At 36.2% G+C, this 12,608-nt stretch overlaps 1 protein-coding gene across 5 annotated transcripts in view; it reads left to right on the top strand.

The window, feature by feature from the left end:
• The window catches only part of TRAPPC13 (trafficking protein particle complex subunit 13), a 40,465-nt gene extending 30,046 nt beyond the window's left edge, over positions 1 to 10,419 (top strand). For 2 of the 5 annotated variants that reach the window (XM_043979395.1, XM_043979393.1), the window contains 5 exons: positions 213 to 349; positions 5,112 to 5,310; positions 6,536 to 6,636; positions 8,599 to 8,746; positions 8,924 to 10,419. In XM_043979395.1, the coding sequence (XP_043835330.1) occupies positions 213 to 349; positions 5,112 to 5,310; positions 6,536 to 6,636; positions 8,599 to 8,746; positions 8,924 to 9,031 (693 nt within the window). In that variant the 3' untranslated portion in view covers positions 9,032 to 10,419. Of the gene's footprint in view, positions 1 to 212; positions 350 to 5,111; positions 5,311 to 6,535; positions 6,637 to 7,429; positions 8,747 to 8,923 lie in introns of those variants that run through there. The other 3 variants (XM_043979394.1, XM_043979392.1, XM_043979396.1) reach the window with 2 other exon arrangements.
• The last annotated feature ends 2,189 nt before the right edge of the window (positions 10,420 to 12,608 follow it).

Raw genomic sequence — 12,608 nt, 5'->3', positions numbered from 1 at the left:
GACAAGATATCAGTTGACTAACACTTTTGCTCCTGATAATTATATTGGGATGAAGATTTCTTTTCTGGCATTAATTACAGTAACTTTGATTTGCAGGCATGAACTAATCACATTTGTGGTTAATTTTTTTCTTCAAATAATTACAATACTGCAGTTGTTTTAAATATCTAAAATGCCATTGTGCTTTGGTGGCTATTTTCCCATTTCTTTAGACAGATAAAGTATTTCTTGAAGCCCAAATTCAAAACATTACAACCTCACCTATGTTTATGGAGAAGGTTTCATTGGAGCCCTCTATGATGTACAATGTAGTAGAACTAAATGCTGTGAAACAGGCTGGTGAAGAAGGGTGAGTACAAATAAGGTCTCATTGATTGTCTTGCCTTTGAAATACATCTGACTATGCTGACATTTACTAAATTGGGGATTTTTCATCTTTTTTATTTTATTTTAATTTGTTAGCCATTCTTACACTTTAAGTACAAAATTAAGGGGCAATAATGCAGCACTTTTTTATTTTTCAAAGCACTCACACACATGTATCTTATATATACACATAAATATACATAATACATTATATATAATTATATAATACATAAACATATTTTATAATATATAAAATTACTTTATAATACATAAAATATATAAGATTAATACTTAATCATTAATGTTGTAAATGTATATATACATGTATACTTCATTCTTTACAATAACCTTTTATTGTTAATAGGGTAGGTACTAATTCTGTTTAAAAGGTAATGAAACTGAGATATCTAGGTTGACTAGGACTTACTCAAGGGCAGATTACTAGAATCATAGGCATTAGAGCCAGAAATGACCTTAGAGATCATGTCATCCAGTCCCCTCATTTTACAGATGTGAAAGCAGAGGCCTTGAGAGGCCATCGGATCATAGCTGTAGAGCCAGAAGACACCTTAGAAGTCTTCTAGTCCAACTTGTACTCCCTACCCCCCCACACACACACACATTTTACAGATGAAGAAACTGATAAAGGGACATTTATCGGTCCAGTAGTACCCAAAATGGCAGAACTAGGCCTTGGGTCCAGGTTTTCTAATTAAAATCCCAATGTTCTTTCCACTACAACAAACTTCCTTACTTAAAAGATTTGGAAATAAAACCCAAATCAATAAACCTTACCAACTACCTAGACTATATGGGACATGGCACTATATGCTATGGGGATGGGAGGCAAATCAGAGAATGCATAGAACAGTCTATACCCTGAACAAGTATTTGGAGAGCTAAAGAGCGCATGGACTGTTTATGAAATAAAGGAACACTTTTAAAGGCCACACATCAGTAGTACAATTTGTATACACATATGCTGATGAAATCTCTCAGAGGAATGAACAGAGATTCATTGAACCAGTCGTGTCTCCTAGAGAAAGTAAGTTGAACACCAGATTTTGAAGAGTTGACAAAAGAATAGGACATTTGGGGTAAAGGAAATGGGCAGAGACAGAAGCTGAAGTGAGCAGTGCAGATTTCCAGGAATTTAGCTTGTTTGAAGGGAAGAGTTACTGTGTAGGTAAGGTGAAAACACATTTAAAGCAGAGAGAAGGAATATTGAAAAGGTTAGATCATGAAGACTTGAGCATAAGAAGGACTCTCTTGCGATTGAAAAGGATGAGCACAAGTGTGGGCTCAGGCATAGAGGAGATAACATTTGTGAAGAGGAAATCTCTCCCCCTTGGAAGTTCTGCATGGAGGAGGAAAGAAGAGATGAAGAAAGGAGAGTCTATTAAAAGGTAGTAGAGGGAAGAACAAAAATTTCAACCTTCCTGAAGGATGAGAACCATCATTGTGACCCTGTCATAATGATGGATGAGAATGATCCATCCCTCTTCACCTGGTCCACTGACTAGTATTTCCCCTCTCAATTCTAACCTAATAGAGGAGGAAAGAAATATTTTGTGTAGTAGATTGGAGGGGAGGAATAGAAGGAGGGAAGCGGAGAACACGATATTTATTCCTCTCCTTACCAAAACTGCCTGCTTGGATAACCTGCACGTGACTGATAAAGAAAGGGAAAATATTCCGAATGTCTGGTTTTCCATTGAGTTTCATAATTCATAGATCCATAAAAATAAAGAGAGGCTGGATTTCAGTTGTAAATGAAAACCGTGAGTGTCCCCAGATTTTTTCTGAGTAATTATTGTTAGAACTGCATCACATGCCACCAACAATGAGATTGTGGTTTATATGCCAGAAATGAGTATGGTTAATTTAATTAGAATAATGAGTCTGTGCATAAGAATATTTAAGATGAGAGAGAGAGAGTACTGGATAAGAATAATAGGAGTAATAAACAGCAGTTTGTTACATTTTATATCTTTTACACCTTTTTTGTAAATTCTTTTTTAATTTTAGACTTAAGTACAAAATGAGAAAAGAAAAAATAATTGCCATTTATACAGCAGAACAAGAGAAGATTCAATATAAAACAATAAATTTCCATTTCAAGAAAACCTATATAATAAATACTACACATTATTTTCAAATCTGCCCGGCTTTTCTTTGCTTCCTTGTTGGTTTTCTTTTGTTCTCTGCTTTGAGCTTTATACTTTATTATTTTTCTCCCTCTTCCCCCCCACCTTAAAGAAGGCTGCAATTAAGCATGGATATAGATATAGAGATACATAGATATCTATATACATATACATTCATACACATACATGTAAGACCATACTTATTTCCACTCATCATCTGTTTCTCTAAAGGTAGATAGCATCTTCCTTCATGAGTCTAAGTCTTTCCATGCCTTTCCAAGTCAACCAGCTCATTATCTCTTATACCACAACAATATTCCAACCCAATCACATCCTATCCAAGAGAATGTCCATGAAAGTTTTTTCCCCAATTTTATGCATTCCCTCTATTCTTAGCTACATAGGTTTTATTTATACAAGAAAAATTGAATTTAAAATAATCAAAATTATCCATTTTACACTTCAACAATGCTCTCACCTTATAATATAGTTTAAGGTCTGCTGCTGCTGAAACTATTTCCTTGACATCTTTTTTGTTTGTTTTGTTTCTTTGAAGTTCCTGACCTTTTGTTCCTCCAAAGGAACTTTGTTATTATTTTTTTCTAATTCAGTAAAATAATTGTTTAGTTACGTAATTGGGATGACATCGAGTCCATAGATTAGGCCTTTTATACCCTTCTAAATATATTTACATGGGGGCAGCTAGGTGGTGTAGGGGATAGAACACTGGCCCTGGAGTCAGAAGGACCTGAGTTCAAATCCGGCCTCAGACACTTAACACTTACTAGTTGTGTGGCCCTGGGCAAGTCACTTAACCCCAATTGCCCAGCAAAAACAAACATCAAATGTAAATATTTACATGCATTTTCACATTTGATCATCAAAAGAACCCCGAGAAACAAGCATGTCAGCAATTATTATCATGATTTTACAGGAAACTGAAGCTCAGTGAGGTCGAGTAGTCTACCACCTACTCCACAGGCCTACTAATTAATTAGCATGGCTAGAATGAGAACCCATGTCCTCTGACTTACTATCCAGGACAGTATTCCCTATGGAGTGTTGCCTGTATTTATATGATGTCAGATGAAGGAATTAAGAAAATGAACTATATGAAAGATCATTAATATAATAATAATAATAGAATCAAATGATTGATGATAGAAATGCAAGAAAAAATAGTTCTGAGGTTTTACCCTATATCCAGCAAATTAGCAAAGTTGATCAGAAGAAGGGAATAGTCAGTAGTAGAGGCACTGAAGATAAGCAAGCACAGTAATTTACTGTTGGTAGGGCTTTGATTCGGTCCAGCCATTCTATAGAGTCGTTTGAAATGATGCAAAGGAAACAAATAAAATGTCCACATGCTTTGCCCCAGAGATACCATCACAGGGCATATAGTCCAAGTATACATAAGAATATTTATAGCAGGAGATTTTGTGGTAGGAAATGATTACAAACTAAGGTAGATGCCCATCAGTTGGGAAGTGGTTAAATAAAATTGTACGTGAATGTGATAGGATATTGTTGTGCATGAGAAACAGTGAATGTAAAGTAGGGAAAGAAGAGAAGCAGTGGAAACTTAAATGTACTGATTCAAAGTAAAGTCAGCTGAACCAGAAAAATACATACATACACCCATATACCTATACACACAACTATAATATAAGTGAAAAAGATTAAAAATAAACTAAATGATATGTAAATATGACCCAGGGGTGCTCTCCTAATGGGAGAACAATGTTGCATATAATACCAGATTTAGTGTGTGTAGTGCTATACTGCTTTTTATCTTTCTCTTAGCAGGAATGGCTCACTCTTTAAAGGGAGGGAAAGAGATAATATTCAGGAATGAATGATGTATAAACAAAATTTGTCAATATTAAATTATCAAATTGTTTTAAAAGGTATTTCATAGCATACAGCCCTCCCATATAGTTTTATCATTGGACCTTGATTTATCATTGGACCTTGATGGTCATTTAGTCCAGTTTTCTACAAGTCATACAAATCCCTTTTACAATATTCCAAAAAATTGTTTATCAAGCTTCTGCTTGAAATACTTCAAGTTATGGAGAACCTAATTCCTTATGAGACAGCTCATATGTTAGAAAATTCTTTGTATGGAGATGAAATTAAACAAAAATGTAAAAAAAAATTTTTTGTGGGGCAGTGAGGGTTAAGTGACTTGCCCGGGGTCACAAAGCTAGTAAGTGTCAAGTGTCTGAGGCTGGATTTGAACTCAAGTCCTCCTGAATCCAGGGCTGGTGCTTTATCCACTGCGCCACCTGGTTGCCCCAGAGAACACAAATGTTAATTGCTACCTGTTGCTCTGAGTTGTTCCTTCTAAAACTTTGTAAAGTAAGCTGTATTCTTTTGATGAATATCCATCAAGAAGATGAAGACAGCCTTTCTGTCTCCTACCCCTGAAGGAAAATTTGCCAGCCCTTCAACTATTATAAGTCATTGATATTATGTGACACCTGGTACATAATCCATTTAGCATGTTACTTAATGAATAACTATAGCCATAGTCTTGCTTGAGGTGAAGGGCATTATTTTTTTAAATATTTTTTGTCCATTCTGTTCCTCCTTCAGTGTGTCCACATTTGGCTCAAGGACATATTTGCAACCAATGGATACCCGGCAGTACTTATACTGTCTGAAGCCCAAGCAAGAATTTGCAGAAAAAGCTGGAATTATTAAGGGAGTAACAGTAATCGGCAAATTAGACATAGTGTGGAAAACAAACTTGGGTGAAAGAGGAAGATTGCAGACCAGCCAACTACAGACAATGGTGAGACCTTTTTTTCTTCATGGCAGACTTTTCCTTTGTTAAATAAGTTGTCCTATCAGTATTTATCAGCAAACAAGTAAGAGAACAGCATCACTAAAGGACAACAGACAAAAGACTGGTCAACTCACAGCTCTTTAAGTAAGAAATGACTTCATATTTTACAAGGCAAATATGTTGAGCACATTAAAGCAGGTTTGAGTTCTTATGTTAATGAATCAAGAAAACATGAAAATGATGGCATTTGTATTTTCTGTGGCTCTTGCTCCAAGGATATCCACATCTCTGCTCCTCAGACTGTTAAGACTGTCCAATTGAAAAATCTTAGCCTTATTGTAAATTGCTGGAGCAAAATAGTTGCTCTCCATGTTGGAATAGTAATTTCAGAAGGAAAGATGTGTGTTATTTAAGTAGCCACTTTTTTCAAAAAGAAACAAATTGCTGAACCAGTCAAACTACTAGAAAGTTGGTGTTATGCCTCCTTTCTTCAGAGAATTGGGATACAATGGGTGTGGAACATTGCACATACCATCAAATTTTGCTAATGGAACTGCTTTTTTCTCTTTAAAAAAAATTCTGTATTAAAAGGGATGGCTGACTGTAGGGAAGGGAGGAAGAGATATATTTGAAAATAAAGGTGATGTAAAGATAAAATATGCCAATTAAAATGTACAGAATTTTTAAATTAAGGTAATTGGCATTAGCTTTCACCTCTTTTTTTATATCACAGCCTCTCCTGTATCTCTATTATCTTGATGCTTCTGTAATCATTACTAATATATCTGTGAAAAGCCATTATTTTACCCTCCCAGTTGTTACTTGCAGGTGATAAGAATAGTGGTTTCTTCTTCCTGGTATTTTATCGAGCACATGGAAGCAGTAACACCTCTGAGAACCTTGCTAAGGCTCTATGCCATCTTCACCTCGAGCCATCTTCACATCCAAGCTATCTGCCAAGTTCTTCCTAACTGTTTGGCTAGAGGATAATTGTAGCAAGAACAAGGAGCTTCGGAGGTCCTTTTCTCATTATGAAGGTAGCAGTGTCACAAAAGGTAGAAATGAAGCACCAAAAGGAGAGGAATAAAATTTTTAGAACTTCCAACAGGATACCAAAAACATCATATGACCTGGTCCATACCCTTATTTGCATTGATACTTTCATTGGGATGAACTAACAGTATCCTGTATTAAATAAAATGCTGGTGTTTTTTTCCTTCTTTTCCCTCAGGCCCCAGGTTACGGTGATGTTAGGTTGTCTTTGGAGGCAATCCCAGATACTGTAAATCTGGAAGAACCCTTTCATATTACTTGTAAAATAACAAACTGCAGGTAATGTCCGTGTTCTGGCTTTTTTCTCTTCAGAATACATTTTTTATTTAGAAAATGCCTCTGTCCTTTTAAGTATGGTCTCGGCAGATATCCTCTGCGTTTTATTGAATTGTGTTGAATCTTACGAACTTAGGCAACTGAGAACATGATATTCTTTCTTAAAATGGCCAAGAGCCAACATACCTAAAAAATATGACAATAAAGCCAGTGAGATGGAGTCCACATGCCACACTTCAAAGTCATTTGCATTGCCTTACATTTTATACAATATCATCCATCCTCTGTATCCTGAAAGTTAAAAACAAGAATGTCTCCTTGAGGGACAGTATCATATCACACAAATTGTAATGAATTGTCAGAGTTTTCATGAGGTGTTACCTCATTTTCCATACAAAAAAGCATGGTCTAATAGATCATTAATTAGCTCTGTGACCTTAGGCAAGTCAGGAATCCTTCATGCTCCTCAGTTTCTTCACATAGTGAAATGGTGATGATATCTTTCCTGCCTAGCCTACAAAAAGACTCAGTGGTACAGTGGATAGACAGCTAGGCCTGGAGTCAGGAAGACTCAATTTTAAATTTGGCCTCAAAATACATAGTACCTGTGTGAAACTGGGCAAAACACTTAGCCTCTGTCTCAGTTTCCTCAACTATTAAATAGGACTGATAATAATAGCAACTACCTGACAGAATTGTGTGAGAATCAAATAAGATATTTGTAAAGCACCAAGCATAGTGCTTGTCACATAGTATGTGCTTAATTAATGCTTGTTTCCTCCTTTCTTCCCACAAGGCAAAGGGGAAGGAGAAAATGAGATATTGGATGTGAAAGTACTTTGAAGGGCATCAGTGCTAAAATAGTTCAAGGTGACGGTATTTGTTGTTAATTCTGTGAAGATATTTGCTAATTGTTCATCATTGGATGATGTTCCTAATATTTAGAAATTGAAGTAATCTACAAACCTTCCAAGAACCTCCCCCCAAAATCTGGGGTTTATAACACTTTAATGGTATATCTCTAATAATAGAGGAACTATGGAAGTCAGTAGTTTTAGTTTCTTTCAGATTTACTATCTTAACTGAAGATGATTCAGAGACATTTCTCTTAAAATCATTTGTCTAATGTCTTAGGATATTATACCCAACTAGGCCATGGAAATTGAGTTTTAGGCAACTGTTATGTAAAAAGAGTACATTATTAAGCTATTTAGAATGAAATTTTGGCACAATGTTGTGAGCAGTAGGATTTTCAGATGAAATATTACTAATGATCAAACCTGAACATGGTCCTGTGACCTTCATTTCTGGGCAGATACTTTCATGTATCTGCATGTCTGTGAGCCTTGTCACTACAAATCATAGAGAATTGGATTAAACATCAAAATGGATTTTGGAGCAGACCCAGATTGTCCTTTTTATTCCTTATGAAGAGCATTTAATCGAAACAGAAGAGCTAGAAAGCAGCAGGATTAGGCAAGAATTCAGAATGTCTTTTAGAGCAATAGCAACACTTTGAACAAGCGGCGACTAGAACCAGAGGTTCAGTGCTAGAATTAAAACCAGAAAACCCAGCATCCAAATAGACAGATTACTTTAAATGCCATTCTGAATCTTGGAATCAAGAAAACGTGAAGCTAATGACAACTTGTATTTCGGGGAAAGAGGAGGAAAAGAGATGTGGAGGGGAATAAAGAGGATCGAAAGATGTCCTTTTACAGGGCCATTGCATTGACAAATAAGTGCATGAACCCAAAATACAAGACTTGATATACAGGCAGGCAATACCACTAAAACAAAACCAGTAAATTGCCTTTTACTTCTGCAGCTTGTATTCCTTTCTGTTCTGGGGGAGGAAGTTTATTAAACGTTAACAGGAGCACTGATTGAAACTGAATTAATGTGCTACTGAAACCTTTCTGAAAGGAACAAGATTTATTCCTGTTTTTCTGATCTCTCCAGCAGTGAAAGGACCATGGACCTGGTTTTGGAGATGTGTAATACAAATTCCATCCACTGGTGTGGAGTTTCAGGAAGACAACTTGGAAAGCTAAATCCAAGTTCATCTCTTTATCTTGCCCTTACGCTGCTTTCTTCTGTACAGGGACTGCAAGTATGTGACTTTTAATTTATAGTAATGTCAAGTTTGTAGGCATAACATTCACTTTCAAATTGTAATCTAAATTTTGATAGCCACTTATACCAAGTTTTGTCCTTATTAATTCAGCCCTTTATACTGTTGGCCAAGTAATGAAAACTGCTATCTCTCTTTCTCTTTTTCTCCCATCAGAGTGTCTCTGGCTTACGACTAACAGACACATTCTTGAAGAGAACATATGAATATGATGATATTGCCCAAGTCTGTGTGGTGTCATCATCTATTCAAGTAGAAGGCTAAAGAAAGTCTTTTGTCTTCGTGATTTCTATGGCATTTCTTTAAACAACTTTTTCTATTTTTTAATGTTTAACCATCAGGTTATATTAGGAACATAAGTACATCACAATCAATTTTATTATTATTTAAGTTTCTTCCTTGAGACAGTTATGAGACTTTGGATATTCTAGACACTCTATGTTATATTTTAAAGGGAGCTCTCTCTTGACTTTATCTTCTGTAAGACAATAAATTATGATTCTTCACATCTATATTTTCTGCAGTATTAGCTCATTTGGACTCATTGTGGGTAGGCACCAGATCCCTTCCTTCATCAGAAGCTAGCACTTGAAAATGATGGGGCCTCGCTGTTAAGAGTCCCTAACAATGCAGTTGTCATTCTTCATTCAACTCTAGGTGGCAACCTAGAGATAATAGAATGCTTTCACTTAGAAGGTTTATGGAATTTTAACTATTGCCGCTTATATAAAGAAGTCATAACTGTTTTATCCTGCTTATCCCTCTCTCCATCCCCACCCCATTCCCCAGCTTCTCAGAGTAGACAAAATTCTCCAGGACAGTGTTTAGAATGACTAAGGCCAGTCTTCCTCATTTAATCTGTGATATTTACTACCTAGATGTACAAGTGCTTGTCTAATAGGCTTAGCAAAATTATTGGGAATGTTAGGAGGTGCTTTATATTTAAAACCCATGAAGCTTTCTCTTTTTCTCCTGATATTAACAGTTTTGTAATAGTCATAGCAACAAGGTCAGAATTGGTCAAGTTCCAACAGTTATTCCTCCCACAATTGGGCCTTGTTATAACTATGTGATAACTTAGTCTTCTTATTACTAAATAAGGAGTCTAATGGAATTTTCCCATCTCTCAAAGCCAGGAAATGATTTACTGCAATCTAAAATCTACCACTTTTGCCATGATGATTTTTAATGCTCTGATGTTTATATCTCTTGTGTTTGAAGTATAAGGGCTGCTTATATTTATTTTTTCATGATAAATTGCTCCTTCGTTATGTTTAATCACCAAACTTGATTATCACTGTCATGCAGCCAAAGAAGATGCTGAAAATATGGTGATATGAAGTTTTTTATGAAATAATAATAAAGCCATTTGGACAGCGTCAGCAAAATAAAAGCTCAAACCATTATGTAAAAAGCAATACTATTTTTGGCAAGCTGAAATAATTTAAAACTATACATGCAATTTAAGTGTGTGGCTTAAATAATTTAAAAAACATCCATTTGTTTTAAATGCATAAGTATTTATTAATTACCATGACAAACTGTTGTTGGCCTAAAATGAAAGTGATTTCAGAACATGGTTTGCCATTTTAATTGGAATAATCCGTATGAAATGTCCTCGGTGTAAAATAAAGTGCAATTAGTTAAAATTATAAAGTGTCTTTTTCTTCCCCCTTCTCAGTGATTATAATAAGTTAAGTGACAGCAAAACCATGTTGCCAGCATAATTGGCACGTTAGTTTTTCATCATACGTTTTCTCATGAGGGACCCTTCTGTTTTTTCCCAGATTCAAATGGAAAAGCATTTAATGTGTGGTGGTCACTTGGGAGTTGCTACATTGTTTGGTTTCAGGATTATAAAGCCTCTTCTGTTAATATACAAGTAATTGGACCCTCGCACAGTTTATACTTTCACTTGTAGCGTAACCCTGTAACATTAGATAATGCCATTAGTTAGAAAAGACAAGTACTTGTATTACACATAAACTGTAAAAGATTGGTATGAAATTCATTCTTTGCTGCGTGGTACATGAAATGAACATTGCCACCTGATAGGGTGGCACAAGTCATGGATTACATACAACATCTTAATTAATACAACCATAACAGCAGAAATCTTCTTAATGAAGTTGAGAAACTTTTTCTGAGTCTTCTATATCAGTAGAGGAAATTAAACCTGGGACCCTGGAAATCCCTACATCAGTGATAATGACAATTCTGGATATACATACCCCCCACCTTCACATACACACACACACACACACACACACACACTCTATCAACTTTTTAAACTGAATAAACAATAGTATATAACTTGATCAGAACTGGTCCCCATCTAGACATACAAAAACTGGGAAAGTTCAAGGGATGTTTTTGAAATCTCGAGCAGAAGAAAGGGCTACAGAAGTTTCACCCTGTAAATCAATAATGGAGATTCTTCAACATGCATGAAGATGAAAAGATGCCCAGCTCCTTAACCTGATAATGGAGAAATGAAGAGATTCTTTTGTGCAGTCAAATGTCCAAATAAATTACAAATCCTGAGGGACAGACAAGAACTAAGATTATATGATTTATATATCAAATTGACTGTTTAATAAGATGAAAAATCTTAGGGAAGAGATCTTCAGAAGTCAAGGAGGGTTAAAAACAGGAAGTAGAAACGATTCCATCAGCCAAATGCCCTTGTATTTCACATAAAACAAAAGTGAAAGATGGAAACCACTTTAATACAGAACAGCATCGTTTGACCACAACCACTAAAGAATAAAGAAATTAGGGTTTCAAAATATTTTTAAATATACTTGAATAGTATTGACACTGGTAGATCTAATGTCAACAGCTGATGATTAGTTATTTGTTAAAATCAAATTGACTGTGGGCAGCTAGGTGGCGCAGTGGATAGAGTACCGGCCCTGGATTCAGGAGGACCTGAGTTCAAATCCGGCCTCAGACACTTAACACTAGCTGTGTGACCCTGGGCAAGTCACAACCCCAATTGCCTCACAAAAACAAAACAAAACAAAATCAAATTGACTTCTGGCAAGAGGCCAGAGTTAAGCTACAAAGACTAATAAGGTTTCATGGGAGGTAATTGGGAGCAAACCTGTAGTACAGAGAATCTGGTCTTGAGCCCACAAGATGTATTGGTTTGGGTAAAACACTTGAAGCCACTGAGTAACAACCAACCTCTTCAGTGTCTCATGCACATAATACATTAGGGCTCACCAAGTCAAGTTTGGTCCTCCCTTTCCCACTCATGTCTTCCCTGCCAGATAGGACTATGGCTTTATACCTATTCGCCCTGCTTCATGAAGCCTAACCCTTAAAATATTTTGTTTAATTGCAGAAGAAGCTCTAGCTTCATGGAGAGGAGTAAGAGAAGGGTTCTTTTTCAACCACAATATAAAGAAGATCTGGGCTGAGACCTTTAGGAAGATTGGTGGCAGAAGATTTTCTGCCACCATAATTATACTATATTTTATCTGAATAGAGAGCTTAGTAGTCATAGGACCTCCAGGATGTTCCCTACCCCTACCCAGTTGGGGTGAATTCAGGATGAATAGAGGAGGGATCTTTGGCAGGGCTCATCATTGGGATCAAGCGGCTGTGCAAAGGGAACATCTTATCTGAACCAGTGGAGAAGCCAAAAGGATATACAGTGATAACATCAAGCTAGGTGGATTGGATTAGGTTAAATTATTTCCTGATGTCTTTGTATTCCCCATGTCTAGCACATACTAGGTGCTTCATAAATGTCAAGTTGAAAGAAGAAAAACCTTGCATTCCCCCTAGCACCCCAACCCCACTCCCCCACCCCTGCCCCAAAAAAAGGAACACA

The sequence above is a fragment of the Dromiciops gliroides genome, chromosome 1 (genome assembly GCF_019393635.1).
Source record: "Dromiciops gliroides isolate mDroGli1 chromosome 1, mDroGli1.pri, whole genome shotgun sequence".
NCBI lineage: Eukaryota > Metazoa > Chordata > Mammalia > Microbiotheria > Microbiotheriidae > Dromiciops > Dromiciops gliroides.
The sequence above is the reverse complement of the archived record's forward strand: the minus strand, read 5'-3'. Positions and strand labels throughout refer to the sequence as shown.